Source organism: Rutilus rutilus, assembly GCF_951802725.1.
Source record: "Rutilus rutilus genome assembly, chromosome: 6".
NCBI classification, from domain to species: domain Eukaryota; kingdom Metazoa; phylum Chordata; class Actinopteri; order Cypriniformes; family Leuciscidae; genus Rutilus; species Rutilus rutilus.
The window spans coordinates 30,044,775-30,061,717 of NC_140214.1; the positions used below are offsets into that span (position 1 = coordinate 30,044,775).

At 38.3% G+C, this 16,943-nt stretch overlaps 2 protein-coding genes across 2 annotated transcripts; one reads left to right on the forward strand and one right to left on the reverse strand.

Moving 5' to 3' along the window:
• Positions 1–1,527: 1,527 nt before the first annotated feature.
• kcnmb2a (potassium large conductance calcium-activated channel, subfamily M, beta member 2a) lies at positions 1,528–5,219 on the forward strand (the record flags this gene model as incomplete). The annotated part of the gene is given in 5 exon segments (XM_084412506.1): positions 1,528–1,574; positions 1,734–1,771; positions 1,774–1,903; positions 2,476–2,671; positions 4,935–5,219. Coding segments are annotated over 5 exon segments (696 nt in total).
• A 2,846-nt stretch (positions 5,220–8,065) lies between these two features.
• kcnmb3 (potassium calcium-activated channel subfamily M regulatory beta subunit 3) lies at positions 8,066–16,943 on the reverse strand. Its single transcript, XM_084410164.1, has 5 exons — positions 16,862–16,943; positions 14,557–14,769; positions 9,735–9,909; positions 8,763–8,789; positions 8,066–8,615 (listed from the first exon to the last, which is right to left on the reverse strand). The coding sequence occupies exons 1-5, from the start codon at positions 16,885–16,887 to the stop codon at positions 8,238–8,240; spliced, it is 819 nt and encodes a 272-aa protein (XP_084266290.1). The 5' UTR covers positions 16,888–16,943; the 3' UTR covers positions 8,066–8,237.

Consider the following 16,943-nt stretch of genomic DNA (forward strand, 5'->3'; position numbering starts at 1 on the left):
GAGTGAATGAAAACGGACACTGAGTGTGCCGAAGGGCTGCCGCTTTTACCTAGTTTGCTTGCTGTTTAATAATTATTTTAAACTTAGCAACTTGGCAGCTCCAGTAGTAATGAAAAGATTTATCTTGAACTCTGTCATGGAAACTAGCATGTATAAACCTTAATTAAACAATTTAATAATCAATTAAAAAGTAATTTATACCTGGATGATATTACACTGTATCCACATTGGACCAGCAGTTTGGAAAATGGATGGATGGATGATTCAGCTGCGGGCGCTTTCTTCTGGTCAAACGTGGGAATTCATTCAGCGTGTGACTCTCACTGTGCATTATGGGTATTATCTAGCTGTTGAGCGTACATCGGTTGTACACTCGTTATTGCAGTGCTCCCGCTATGATTTCTGACACCACTACAAATGCTGTCCCCTCAAATAGTGGCCTATTTAACTGTATAGGGGCTATTTCAGACACAGCCCATGTCTAAAGCATTGAGTTGCTGCCATGTGATTGGCTGATGAGATATTTGCTTTAATGAGCAGTTGAACAGGTGTACCTAATAAAGTGGCCAGTAAGTGTATATGCTGTATGAATTATGGCTTTTTTAAAAAAAAAACAGTATTCAACTTAGCCTACTTTACAAACTTTATATATACAAGTACGGTCTCTGAATATTCTTATATAATAATCTACATAACATTTCAATTTAAGTTAATGAATTTCATTAATATCTAATGGTGGATGCAATGTTTCTGATGACAATTTGATAAAAAATGTTTATAGGCAATTCATTCAATAAGTAAATGTGTTATTTAAAACTGCAGTTTTATGAATTTCTTTGAATTTCAGTCCATACTCCAATAAATCTGCATCCTGTCAATTCACTTCCATTCTTGAAATTAAAAGGCAGGATATGACATACTAGATGCTCAGCCTCTGGGTAGGTTTCAGTTTTCTGAAAAAGTCAGTGTTGAAGGGGATCAGAAAAATATCTATATACAAAGCCTTTTGGTTTCAAACTAGATTTTAATGGATGTAGACTAACTGAAACAAACCAAACACTTGATATTGCAACGGCATTGCTCTTACCATAAGATCCTCAAGCTTCCTTAAGGCCATCAGATTTGTTCATAAACTGCGCTTACAGAGTTATGGACCATCATTCTTTGCAGATTTATGTATCACTGAAGTGCTCTGTCAGTGAATAGTTAATATATTCTTTACATAGTAAAAGCTGTGTATTGTAAAATCAATACTTCTGGCTTCTGTACACAAAATATTTCAAACTATGGTCAGATAGTTTTATAAGAGAACTGAAATGGAAATATTATAATCTCAAACCATTTTCAAGATGGATATTTTTTAGATTTGTAATATACAAACATAGGCTTGTGACATAAGAGCATGTGGCAGGTGTTCAGTGTGACACAATGTAAAATGTTGTGTAAAATGATCCAAGGATTTCTCAGTTTTTTTAGGATTTTCCAGAACTCAAATCTTCCAGATCTCACTGACAGGCATCAGACAAGATGTTCTTTGTGAAGGGGGTCAAAACAACACAAGCCACTCAACAAAGGTGTACATCTGTTTACCACTTGCTCTACCTGCCTCTAGGCTACAATTAATGTAATTTTGGTGATTGTTATTCGTGTCATCATCTGTGGCCAATCAGCACCCAGGACTGGAACGTTTGATAAATTATAATCTATTTCACTGTTTGGGCGTCTTTTCCCAGTGTAATTCATAAGAGATTGTGGGGATATGAGCTAAAGGATAAAAAAGGACAGAAACAGCGCTGAAGGCCGGGGAGGACAGGGCCATTCTGCTGGGTTTGGGTATGGTGTTCAGCTCAGTCATGATGTACTTTGTGATCTGTATCACCATGGTGCGCGCGCATGCAGACAGGTAGTGTTACATAAGGACTGCTTTAATAATATTTAGCCCTGAACTACATGTGACCCTGGATCACAAAACCAGTCACAAGTCGCACAAGTTTATTTGTGGCAATAGCCAACAATACATTGTATGGGTCAAAATTATCGATTTTTCTTGTATGCCAAAAATCATTAGGATATTAAGTAAACATCATGTTCCATGAAGATATTTAGTAAATTTCCTACCGTAAATATATAAAACATTTATTTTTGTGAGTGAATACAGCACAATCGCGAATATAAATGGACAACTTTAAAGGCGATTTTCTCAATGTTTCAATTTTTTTTGCACCCTCAGATTCCAGATTGTCAAATAGTTGTATCTCGGCCAAATATTTTCCTATCCTAACAAACCATACATCAATGGAAAGTTTATTTATTCAGCTTTCAGATGGTGCATAAATCTCAATTGCAAAAAATGTACCCATATGACTGGTTTTGTGGTCCATGGTCACAAATTTCAATTATGTTTGTGGAACCTTTAAATGTGACTTATAAGAGTTATCTTTCTTTTAAAAGTTTTCTTTCTGTTGTAAAATGCAGTGTATTGACAGATGAGACCACCTGTATTGTGCTTAACTCCACTGTTACGAAGGATATCAATTGTTCATACAACTGTGGCTCTGACTGCTGGAGAAGCTCTGAGTTCCCCTGTCTACAGGTCTACGTCAGCCTGAACGCCACCGGACGTATCGGGCTGCTCTTTTACAATGAGGAGATGCTGGACGTCAGTTCTGAGGTGAATCTTTCAACTGTGGTTTCTCCTAAACAGCAATGAGATTAAATTTAAATCGAAAGGAGAATTTCCAAAGGTGAAAGAATTCATTCATTTTGCATGTTAGGTGTGCTGACATTGGATTGGCTGCATCCCAAATCACATACTCACTTGAGTAGGTACTTATGTTGAATAAATAATTACTTCACAACCGCTAAAAAAGTACATTATATTTAGTATGAATGCGTGTAGTATGAATGTAATCTGGACGCACTACATTAACCATGTTATCATTATCATGTGACCTACCTGTGTCAGTTATGTCACTTCACTGTCATTCTCAAATCCTCTCCTGTGGCCTTATGGGATACAGTGTCCATCACACTTCAGAAAGTAGTAGGTCATCCAGGGTCTTTTTGCCTACTCTTTTATGAGTACTGTGAATTCGGACATTTGTATACTGTTTTTCACCTTCTATATAGTAAGGAAGTATGCGATTTCAGATGCAGCCACTGATATTACAAAATGGTGGAAGTCAGCAAAATGGATGAGCAGAATCTTTAAATGAAACTCCTGAGCTTTGAGCAACTTCTTGTGTCCGGTACACATTATATGATTTTGGGCTGTCCCAGACGAAAGACGGCCAATCATGGCGATTTCTGTGGTCATGGCTCCTAAACGTTGGTCCTGTGTCATACAGTTAGAGAGGTTCAAACACGGCCGTTGTCACGGTCTTGCAACCAAAGATAGCCTGTGATAATTTTCTGACACTTGTACTGACTAGCAAATAAAAATGCAACATGAAATAGCGTATTGATCAACGCGACATGATTCTAAAACTTAAAACTACTGTACTTACCTCAAGCTCCATTTTCAAAATTGGCATGTCAAGTTGGCCTCTTTTCCCTAACCATGACCCAGTCCATATTCTTTTTCGCTTCCTCTTTTTTTTTCAGTATACATAAAAACCACAATTGCCAAAGTGTGATTCATCGCTCTATTTGTTTACCACTAGCACATGCTTTTTTTCTTCTATACTAACTTGCTTTGTAGCCTATGATTCAATAGGTGTCATCATCGTACAGTCTACATAGCCTACATGTTGTACCCAGGTTTATTAGATTCATGTCGTACAGTGTGATTTGTAATGATCTTATAGGATTGCCAAAATTGCACAGTCTGTAGCAGGTATTAGAAAGACCATTTTCATGATAGTAGGACGTTTAGAAAAAAACTGAAAAAAAAACCCAGAATGATATTAATTCTATATACACTAGTGTTCAGAAGTTTTAGTTCAGCAAGATTTTTTTTATGTTTCTGAAAGAAATCTCTTATGCACACTCAGGCTGCATTTATTTAATAAAAAATACAGTAAAAACAGTAATATTATTTTTACAATATTACCAACATGGAATTCATGCTGGTTTTGTCACGGACTTTCAGTTATCTTGCTCTTAGTTTAATTCTCATGGACTCTTATGGTACGTTTACACGATAATGATGCTTAAAACGGAGAAGTTTTTCTTTTCCCCATTCATTTGGAACCAAGAAAACGACTAAAAACGCTGTATTCTGCATCCAGGCCTTTAGATGGCGATGAAACACTATAGACTGAACACGTAATATGCATGTGCATGATGTCATCGTCTTCAGAGATTCACATTTTTGTTGTTTACACGGAGACCGTTTTCAAAAACTTGCACTTTGAAACCCGTTTTCAAAACTTTACGTTTTCAGGCACCCAAACCGCCATTGTCGTGTAACTGAACAGCCAAAGCGCTTAAAAAGTTTGACATTTTTAGTTGAAAACGGTGTCATGTGAACAGCCCTTAAGTTCCTGTTGTCCTTTGTTTAGTTTCCCGCTACTTATTAGTTACTATGGAGATTCATTAATCATCACAGGTGTTTGCCATTAGTTCCCATTTGCTTTATATTTAAATTGCAGTCTTTTCAGTGTTCATTTGTCTGTTCACATTAATGCATTGGTTGAGTTTATTTGCCTGTATTATTTGGATTGATCCTCTGAGTGTGTGATTAAATACTTTTAGTCTGATCTTCCCATTCATTGTCTGTTTGCTGCAACCCACCTTGACAGGCTTATGCTGGATTTTTCAGCAGGAAATGTCTTACTGACCAGAAACATTTGAACGGTATTAAAATATATCCAAAATTGCACATTTAAAGTAAATAATTTTCTTTATATACAAAACTGAAAAATAACATTAATAAATAACTCGTGGCTTTGTTTTCACTGTTTAAATAAGATTTTTATTTTAATTTTCCACAGTGTTTTTATGTGCCAAAATGCCAGAAGGACCACAGCGTCCTGCGTGTTATGATCCAGAATATTTCAGAACATCTGAAGACGCACCTGCAGGTAACATGTTACCACGACTCCAGCGAGCATCAGGCCAGTATCCTTCTGAACCGTCCGCATGGCAGCAGTGCAGTTTTCCACTCTCTCTTCTGGCCCTCCTGCATGTGTTCTGGAGGAACCCTCATCATACTCATGGTCAAGCTCACTCAATACCTTTCCATACTGTGTGAACAAATTGGCAAAGCGCCAAAGTGAAAGGGGCACAGTCATTGATAGACTTGTGAAGTACATGGATGAGCTTTAATTTCTCTTTCTAATGGTTTTTGGTCTCCTGCTGTTGACTGGATTGACTGGAAATTGATATGTTAGTCTTCCATGGCTAAGCTATATTGTAACCACAAATCATATATCTGAAGCGCAATTCCAGATGGAGCTAGTGCTGTTCAGATAAGGACTTTTTAATAGTGCAATATAATATGCAAAATAATTATGCAATATAATATAAACATAACATTTCTAACCTTTCTGACACTGTTTCTAATCTTATGTTAAAAAATATCATAATCTTTTTTTTTTTTGTTGATAGATCAATTTAAAGTTTAAATTGGATAAACTACCAATAATAATGAATCAAAAATAAAGAAAATGCTGATTAATTATTATAATTTATCAACAAATTTCATATGTAAAAAAACTGGTTTGGTTTCGTTCTCACTCTGTGCTCTGTTCCTGTCTGTCTGTGTTCATAGTTAGTTGTGTTGGATGTTAATTATCCCACACCTGTTTCTGTTCAGTTGGTTAACCTCCCAGTGTATTTAAGCCTTGAGTTTTTTTCTGTTCAGTCTCATTTTAGTGATGGGAAGTCCAGCTCTTTTCAAAGATTCGGCTTTTACGGCTCCCAAATGGCTCCTCATTTAGTATCACTCAGAGCTTTATTCGTTACAAAAAAAAATTGCCTACAGTTACTAGGCTATTATTTAACATTTTTAAATGCACAATCTGTACCACAATAAATAAACCACAGCAAATAAATAAAGGCAAATGTCTTAACATTAACATTTAAATCCGGCTCCCCCGCCTCTCTGTGTCGCTCTAGGCTACCTTGCCTGTAGCCTACCACAACACCATAGACTGTAAAATGGCACTACACTCACTAGGCTTGTTCGACTTGAACCGGCGCTGCACAGACCGATCGGTGAATGACATCAAAGTACCGCGAGAGCGAATAGAAAGTAGACGGCTCCTTATGCTTTTGAATTGCTCTCGCGGTACTTTGATGTCATAAACCGATCGGTCTGTGCAGCGCCGGTTCAAGTCGAACAAGCCTACTATCTTTGGAGCGTGTGTCCCCCTTCCTTTCACATAATGGTATGATCCTAGTCTGTGCTCCCATGTGATTGGCCGCATGGTGTGCCCATCCAAATAAAGTCGTGCCCCAAATAAAGATTCGGCTCTCCCCGACAGAAGTCGGCTCTTCTCGTTCGCTACAAAGAATCGGCTTTTAGAGCAGACTCATTCGTGAACGACACATCACTATCTCATTTGCGTTTCATGTGGCTTAGTTTTTCATTCTTCTATGTTTTTCTAGTGGTATCTTGATTAACTTGTTATACTCCATTTTTCATACGTTCATTACTAGAGCCATATACTATGATGGAAGGCCGAGCCTTGAAAATATATATATATTTTTGCATTGTTTGCCCCTCCAATGGATCTACCTGTCATCCAACTACTCCGCCCTGGAGCAGAAGGACCGTTCCCTGGAGGAACATACAAGAGACTTCTTAGATCTGGCGTGCCTAACTCACTATGCTGACCAAGGCGTGCCTTCCAGTGGATGGTCCCAGAGAGGATTTTGCTGCGTTTGTGGAGTGGGTGCTGGTGAACAATGGATTGGTGTTTCATCTGCCCAGTGAGGGACATCACCCGACCCAGAGCCCAGCCAGCCACCACCCACACACGGCACGGAGCAAACGCCAGAGCCCAATGCAGACAGTAAGCCAAAGCCTGCCGTGATGCACAAGCCAGTAAAGAGGACTGAGCCAACCATTGCCCCGGAGCCCGAGCCCCACAGGGAATTTGACCAGGTGTGTGAGCCGGCAATACCATGCATCGCTGTGGGACTGCTCGTGGAGTATATGAGGGCATGGAGGAAAGCCCCGCCCAAATTCCCGCAGCTGAGAGTGAACTGCAGCTGGCCTCTGCATTGTTTGAGGAAATGGAAGAGGATGTTTCCCTGGTTCTCAGTCATCCTGCTTGTCCCACCCAGCTCTAAGTGTCCTGTGTCTCCGCTGGCTCCTCCCAGCTTGAAGTCACTTGTGTCTCCATAATTCCCACCCAGCCTCCCTCTCCCGCCTCCTCTTCCAAAGGCAGCAAGTTCGTCCTCTCCTCCGCTGGTTCCCGTCTGCTCCTTTGTTCCTCCATTGTTAACTCCAATATGCTGTGTGGATGACCCTTGAATCTTCCGGTCCACAGCTCCACCTTGGAAAGAGGATCCCCTGGCTCTGCCTCCAGCTCGACTCCATCGCTCCATCACGACTAGTCAACACGACTGTCGGCTCCACCTTGGCTCTTCCCTCCCTTGGCTCCACCTTGGACCATCGTCCTTACGGCTCCACTGGACTCTCTCGTCCCTCCAGCTTAGCCTTGGTCAGATGTTGCTCTCCCTTTGCCACGGACTTACGGGCCTTCAGCTACATCAGCTTCGTCCCGCCACCCCTTCGGTTCCATCGGACTCTGCCTTCCCTCCGGCTCTGACTGCTCCTGGGTCCTCCCACCGTCATCACCACCCTGGTTTTGCCCACCGCCAGCACCTCTGGGTTCCTGTTCCCGTTTGTCTGTTCAGTTTATTTCCTTCTTTCTGTTCAGTGTTGAGTCTCGCTTGCGTTTCATGTGTTTGTTATACTATTCTCATGCATTTTCCTCGTGGTATCTTGATTAAATACTATTTGATTGTACTCCATTTGTCGTGCGTTCATTACTACAGTCACATACTGTGACAAGTACAAGGAAAATACTATTTTCCAGTTTATAAATTGGAAACTAAATATATATTTTCCATTATATAAAAACATACTTTACACAGAAACTGACCACCAACTGCAACTTTCAGATGCCATATTTATTTGACTTTAATGAACAATCACAATGTATAAAATCTTTGGCCATATTTGGGGCATAAGGCACTAATATTATTTCATAAGGCTGAATGATGAATTAAGTTATTATAACTACTAATTTGACCATAACAGTAGAGGCACATTATACTATTTTCTAGCTAACTTGGTCATGCTTCTCCACGTTGCCCCCAGGCCTGCATCTTAAGAGCCGGTAGATCCTTCCCTCTTTCAGTTTACCCTGCTTGCCGAGTAACTCCTCTCTACTGATCTCAGTGCAGAGGAAAGCAAGATGCTGGTTGAGTTTCACCAGTCCCACCAGGAGGATTCCACCAAACAACATGAGGCTGGGCCACAGCAGGTAATAGAATGCCATTTGAATGGAGTATTTACTCCTCAAGATGGCGTCATCTGGGTATATAGCACTGAGATAGCATGTCATGTTTCCCCCTTGTGTATGTAACGCTTGTTTGATGTTACTGGCCTCAGCCTCTTGTTCTGTCTTGTTTCGTTGGCATTTCGGAGTGTAGAAGCACTGAGGGAAAAGATTATGGCAAACTGAAATGGATATTTCAGATATTATATAACATATATAAAACATATTTTTATACATAATTTGGAACAGTATACATTATTTTAAAATAACTGATATTAATAATCATTTTAATTTTGAAAGTCTTACCGTTCCATTGCTTTTCTCCATAATTCCCTGTTCAAAAAAGTTATAAAAGAATAATTTTAAAATAATAGAATATAACAATATTTGTTGTAAAATACAGTATTCTGACTCATTGAAGTAAGTGAAAAATTACACTATTAAAATGTCTTAATTAAAATAAATTGTTTACATAAAAATCATCATACATTTTAATGTCAGTAGTGTTACCACAAAATAAAAACAGAATTTTATGAAATACATTTATGTATTACTTCACAAGACACAATGAATAAAAAATAAATAAATACATTTTGAATTTGAAAGGTTATGTTATATTAAGCTTGTTGGCATTTACAATTAAGATGCTCAATATCAACAATAAGATGTTTTAATCATACTTAATAATAATAACAACAATAACAATAATATTTTAACAATTTTTTAACTTCTATATTTCATAAAAAAATTGTTAAAATATTATTGTTATTGTTGTTATTATTATTAAGTATTATCATTAAGTATTTATTGTGACCTTGAATAAAATAAGAAGATATATTTAATGTAGGATTGATTTTTTTTAAATGCCAATGCCACCGTAATTGTATAAGAATAGTTCAGTTTAGCCAAAAAATGTAATTTTATAATTTTAGCTTTGTGTGAGAAAACTGAACTGACCTGAACAGACTGAAATATAAGTTATTGTCAAATCTCTTTTTCAGTTGCACAAATTTGTGAAGATACCGAATGCTAACTGGTTCTTGTGTCATCATTTTAATATGCATACAGTAATTGCAAATGAGATTTGAGAGGTACAGCAGAGGAGAAGGATTTTCAGCAAAAATAGTTTTTAAAAAACTTATTTGCTTGTACCTTAATGGTGCTTTCTCTTTGGAGCTTGGCACTAAAATCATAGTCCATAAAACCAGAGGAATGAAAATAATATAGAATTTGGAATGACAGGATGATTAAATCCTCCACTCAGTTAAATAACTGTACCTTTGGCCTGGATTTCACAGCCTCTTCATCATAGTAAAGTCGAAGTTTTTTTTCAGGGGACGAAATGACTACAAAAACACGCAGGCATTTAAAGCTGACATTACCACGGCAGTCCATCACTTCATCCAGCAAATCAATCTGGTCTAATGAGCAGTTGGCAGAATTTTTCCAGTCGCTGTTGGAAAGATAAACGTAAATTATTAAGTGAACGCTTACAATGTAAATATGTAATAAGGTATGCACTATATAAAAATTGTTGTAAAAACCTGTTAATTGGTTAACAGGAAGTTCCATTACTATATACAGGGAAAAGCTGTAACTGATCTAACTTTACATTTCATGTAATGTTACAGTAAAACACTGTTAAATGTACTGTTTTTGGAAGTAAAAAAAAAAAAAAAAAATCTTATAATTTACAGTGAAAAGCCGTAAACTGGCATTCCCAGAATTCCTGTGACATTTGATGTTTTTATTTTATTATTTAATAAATATGTTTATGCTTAGTGTTTTGTTATCAGTTATGTGCATTAGGGTTTTATGTTACATCGTGTGTTGTGAAATTAATGTTTGCATTATTTTAGTGTTGTGTGTTACCATGGTGGTATTTTGTATTGTGTGTTTGGCATTGTGCACCTTCTATATATTAGTATTTACCTCAGCTTGTGATGAACTTTGGTCCATAGGTTTTGTTTATTGCCCTCCCCAACTATCATTGGGTCTTGAAGTAGGGGTATCGCTCTCCTTTGGATAAGTGCTCTGCTATTCGCTAACTATAGCAGGATTTGAGTAGAGTGATTTTAATGCTAAATGGGGTATGAGCTGCGATCCCCCAATGACATTGAGGTTTTTAAGTAGGGCCTGAGCTCCCCTGCGACTCATTTTGGGGTTAAAGCCATAGGCAACAGAATTACTGGGCACATTGCATTATGCTCTGCTTTCTTTTCCCTCCCTTTTTATGGCAAAAATAGAGATACAGGCTTCCCCTCGGAAGAGTGGCAGCTCTAAGGAGCCTGGTTTGCTCTTTGTGATAGGCTGCTTAGGTACACCTTAGGTAGAGCAGGGCTGAATGGAACCATATTTTGTTACCTCCCTCCTCAAATATTGTTGGGTCGTAAAGAAAGGATATCGCTCCCCTTTGGATGGGTGCTCAACCATGGCGACAATACTAATGAGTAGAGGACGTTTGCTTATTGGCAGCACTCCTTGTTATCTGTCACTTGATATAGGTCGAGTGCCTTTATTTAAGGCAGGCTTCAGCCGTTTTCCCCCAGTTAAACTGGGGTCTTGAAGTAGAACCTAAGCTCCCTTGAGGTTCCCCGGGGTTTGAGTGATAAGAGTGGCGGGCACACTTTACCATGCCCTGCTCTAATTCTCCGTCCTTTCCTGAGTAGGAGTAAGGATTAGGCTCCCCCTTGAAAGGGCAGCAATAGGGGAGGTTGTAACCTGAAGGGCTAATTTCTAAGGTTTTAGCACTTTGGAGGATCCCTTTCTTGATCTGCTCTTAAGAAAGGCTCCCTCTGTTTTGTTTACATCCCTCTCCAATGGTTGGAGTTTAATGTGGGAATATCGCTCCCCTTTGGGAGGGTACTCTACAAGGCCTAGTGCCAGATATACGAGGCACTAATAGTAGGGGATCTTAGGAAGAGGACCTTTACTCAAGGTAGGGTATGAGCTGCTCTCACTCAGATATATTGGGGTTTTTAAGCAAGGCCTAGCTCCCCTGTGGCTTCCTTGGGGTGTAGAGTCTGGGTACTTAAAATGATTTGGCACACTGCTTACGCCTTGCTTTAATTTCCCTCCTTCCCTGCGTAGGAATAAGGATAAGGCTCCCTCTTGGAGGGGCATGCTCCCCTTTCTTGAGCTGCTCTTATCATAGCCTTTAGGGAATCGTGATAAAAAAATTAAATAAAAAATAAACCCTCAGTTCCGTTTATTCCCTACCCAACTACGTTTAGGTCTTGGAGTAGGCCTCCCCTGTTGCTGGGTCTCTTGCAAAGCCTCTGGGGGGACTGTGACCGGCAGTGAGAGTGAGAGTGAGTGAAAGTTTGGCGTGGAAGTTTAGAGGCTTCGTGTTTGTGTTTTTCTTTCTTATTTATTCTGGTAAAGTTCTTACGGGTCCACTTTTTATAGCCGTTTTTATAGTGACGTTTATGTATGCGCTTATACACAATGGACATTATAACCTTTTCTGCCCTCTGGACACTCTTTTATGGATTAATTATCTCCGACTTTGTCAACGGAGCTGTTAGCCATGGAAGGCTACAGTACACCAGAACCACACTGCTGCAACTGAACTGTGGGATAACGTGTGTGATAGACATCACGCCACAACTGCCTGATTTGATCCTTTTAAGACCCAGGGGGGAAAACAGTGGCAACGAAGAGGAAGCGAGGTAAGCGGGGAAGCGTCAGGCAACATTTCCGAAAGCAGCGGCTTTCTCGTATTCTCTTACCCTCCATGATCCTCGGGAACGTCCAGTCCCTGAGGAACAAAATGGATGAGCTCCAGGGAAACGTCAGCTTTCTGAAGGACTTCAGGGATTGTTGTGTCCTGGCTTTCACAGAGACCTGGTTGACAGAGAATGATCAGGAACACCGACTTGTCAATTGATGGATTCGGGGCACCTTACCGACTTGACCGAGAGGGAGAGGTAACGGGGAAATCTCAAGATGGCGGGGTATGTTTATATTTCAACAAACGATACTGCACTTCTGTGACTGTAAGAGAACGTATCTGTACACCAAATGTCGAACTTTTATCAGTATCGCTACGATCTTTCTACCTACCCCCTGAACTTTCACAACTTTTTATAACAACAGTCTACATTCACCCAAGGGCGAACGCTGCGTCGGCTTCTAACACCATCTTTGAAGCCGTGCAGAAAATGCAATCACTCTTACCCGAGGCGCCAAACTTCATACTGGGTGATTTTAACCATATGTCTCAAGAAAACACTGACAAACTTTTACCAGTATGTCTCCTGTCTAGGGCTGGCCGATATATCGCATGACATTGTTATGCGCATCTCGTCAGTAAAACCGGTTCCTTGATTAGTAGTAAATCGCCATCACCTGCTTTCAGATGGAGCGGCATTTACTACACAGAGCCGTAGTTCACTGACAAGCTGAGCCATATCGCATTAATTATCACGGACGTATCGCCTGCAAAGAGCGAGAGTGAATGGCAGTCTCTCTGACAAAGTCTGTTCATCAACCGGATCCCCACAAGGATGCGTACTCTCACCTCTTCTTTACATCCTGTACACATATATGTGCCAGAGCAGGTGGGAAACAGGACCATAATTAAATACGTAGATGACTCAGTAATTGTTAGCCTGCTCCAAGATAGTGAAACAGGTCATGGTCCAGTCATCAATGACTTTGTTGAATGGTGTGAGGCATCTCACCTTCAACTAAATGTAGCCAAAACAAAGGACATGCTCACTGATTTTAGAAAAAAAAAATCCAAACACAAGAAATTACATCAATCAAAGGTCAATGTGTGCAATCGGATAAATATCTGGAGATGATAACAGACTCAAAACTCACATTTGAAACAAACTGTGAAGTTGTGTCTAAAAAAGGGCATCAGCGCCTTTTCTGTTTGAGGAAATTGAGTCGCTTTCACATTGACAAATCCATCATGACCCTCTTTTACCAAGCTTTTATTGAATCAGTTTTATCATTTGCACTAGAAGCATGGTTTGGGAACCTCTCTTTGAAAAATAAAAACTCACTCAACCAAATAGTAAAGTGGTCTAGCAGCCACAGCTCAATGTGGAGACCTTGTACACAAAACAGTTACAGCGCAAAACTGGTTTGATCTTAAATGACAGTTCCCATCCATTGCACACAGAGTTTCAGCTTCTACCCTCCAGGGTTTTGTCCCTGCAGCCATTACACTGAGGAATAAGTCATAGCTATACTTTGCACAGGTGTTTATTTAGTTTATTATTGCTTTTATGTATGTATTAATTTATTCTGGACCAGTAAGAACATTTTTACATTTAAATTAATTTTTTGTCATTTCCTAATTTTTACTGTCTTAAGTTGAATGATGTGTGATATGTGCCCCTTTGTTTTTACATTTTACATTGTAAAAAAATGCCCTACCATGATTAGTTGTAGCGAGAAAGTGCTACGATTGGTCAGCTCAATGTGGATGTTATCTGATTGGCTTGAGTAAACGGTGGTGGGTGGAGTCTACTTATTTGTGGATTTTTCAGCACATTGATGCTAGAAGTAATTCAAAATCCACAGATGCGTGAGGGGATTTACAAATGCACAAGAAGAGATTCACAAATGTGTGCAGCGATTTACAAATACACAGAAAGCGGTTTACAAATATTTGCCAGGCAGTGTTATGTTTGTGACATAAACCACATTTGTAAATATTTTTTTTTTTATTTGCAAATCTCATTTTATTTATTTGTGAGTTGTATACATTTTTGTGAAACTCTTTACATTTATTTGTGGATCTTAATCTATTTATTTGTGAATTTGATACATTTTTGTGAATCTCTTTACATTTGTTTGTGAATCTCAATCTATTTATTTGGAATAATGCAACAATTCTAACCACGTGGACTTTGAACTCTGTAACCTTGCAGATCTTTGTTATGCTCAAACAGCAACATTACACTAACTAAAGTTGAAAAAGTGAAAAAGCATAATAAGAAAAGAAAGAAACTGGAGGACTTTCTAGGCAGCTCATTATTTTTTGACAAATCATTGTAGTGATTATTAGCAAAAGCTGTTTTAATCGCAAAGTTCATCAACAAGAACGGCATACAAGCAGTCTACCTGAAGACCTGCTACTAACCTATGGAGACATGGTTTCACCATCACGATTCCCACCAGAAAGTACGTGAGGATTGAGAAGGCCATCATGGTGAAGCCCAAGAGGATGGCTTTGTCTTCTCCCACACTGGAATCTGGGATTTGAGCTCTGGCTTTCTCATTGCATCTCAGCTCCCTTTCTTTCCTCCAGTTCCCTCCAGTTCCCTGAAGATGGCCTTGCTGGTGGAAGGCATCCCTGAGAAACAGTTAAAGGTAAAATTCACCCAGAAATGATTTGCCCAAATTTATTTCATAACAAACCTATATGGTGTTATTTTTTCTATGGAATACAAAAGGAGGATTTCTGAGGAATCTTCAGAATTTCATGAATTTCTATAAATCTACGTAAAATAACAAAGAAAATAACAGCATGTGGATTTGGATTTTCTTATGTTTTCAAAAATGAACCTAACTCCCTTCAAAATTTGCAGTTTTGCTATGGGTGTGTAATTTACAAACAAAACGTCAAAGTATCATCAACTTTTGTTTACCACAGGCTTTATTTTACGAGATCTTTATTTTAAATCGAAAAATATATTCATATCAGACTGCAACTTCAACTAATGGAAAAGCCACCATTTACTCATTTCATTTAGTTTCCAAACAATTAAGAACCCCACTGAGTTTCATTGTATGGGGTAAAAAAACACAAATATCTTTGAAGAAAGTCACCCTTGTGAAAAAGTAGTACACCATAAGCACACTTCTAAAAAGACCATCATTATGGAAATCATGTACTTTAAAAGAATATATGTAACTGAATATAGGCCTACTTACGTTACTTACACTGAATTTAATGTTTTACGACACTTAATTGCATATTATTTACAATTAAATTAACATGTATTATAATTTAAATTTATATTAAATGCAATTAGTTGAACTTAAGAGTGCTTTTGACCCACTTCAGAAGGACATTTTTATATATAATTTCATAATTCTATATGGTTCAACTGTAATGTTGAATGTACTGAAAAGCATTTATGGTAAACTTAAATATACTTTAATAATTTAATTTCTATCGAAACTCTAATTTATTTGCAATTGTTATATATTTGTAATTACACATTTGTAATGATAAATCAGCTATTTAGCATTTAAAACACATTAACTTTAAATATTATATCAAATAACACACTACAGTAAAATTATAATCAAGTCCTGTGCTTTAGTCAACACATAAAAATGTGTGTACTTCTTTAAAGCACAACAAAAGATAATTAAAACAATGATTTAAAATGTACTTTAAAGTAAACGTTTAATTTGCTCTTTAAGTAAAGTGGCGTTTTTATTTCATCAATATTATCTGCAAGTACAGTTAAAAAAAAAATAAAAAAAAAACTTTAAGATTTGAAGTACACTTAAAGTGCACATTCAATTAAGCACACTTCTTTTTAACAAGGGCATAACTAAACCAAAACTGAGCAAATACGTTACAGGAACAACATGAGGGTGAGTAAATATTGATAGAAGTTAATTTCGAGTGAACTATTAGATTTTAGTGACTTTCTACTTAATAATTTTCAATACAATAAGTGGTGGAGACAAAAATTGTTTTCGAGGTTTATATTATGTTCTCTAACAACATTTCCAACTCAAGGACTTGTTGTGTGAATAACTTCCAAATATAATATAATATTAATATAACAATAATAATCTCATACTTGATTCAACTGGACAATTATCTGTAATGAAACGTGGATCTGATCTCCATACGTACCGCATGTGTCGTCGCCGCGCGCCCTGGAGAGTGATGTTAACAGGAACACTGAAAGACCCTCGGGGGGAATGATTCAGCAGCATTTCTATCTAATCAAGTAACCCTTAACTGGGTTACAGCACTAAATTAACACAACACCGACCCCACTTTGACAAGGTCAGTGTACCATACATCTGGACACAGAACCACCGTGCTGCCTAGCCGTCAGACATGCAGTGCACAATAGAGTGCACTTAAGGGATTGTTTTCTTCTCATCCAGATGAGATCAGTGGAATATATTTCCTCTGCCTGAACAGGGATGCCACAGAGGGTTTCTATGGGAACCCCTACAGCCAGACCATAATTATGTCCTATGGGATTGTAAGCACTCATGACAGTTGGTTTTTTTCTATTTTTATAAATGACCTGGACACAACTATGAAGTAAATGAACAAAGCTAAATAAACTGCATAGAATAATAACAAACATTATGCAAAGTGTCCAGATGCCAGGCCTGTCAGCAGAAACCCACGTAATTATGTTTACTTTACTGAAACACATTGGTGTAAGTTCCAAATGATGTCTTACCTCAAAACATGCGTTCTTCTGTTCATGATATAGCCTTACGTAGCTATTACACTAGACTCCGATAAAACTGATTCTCGACACC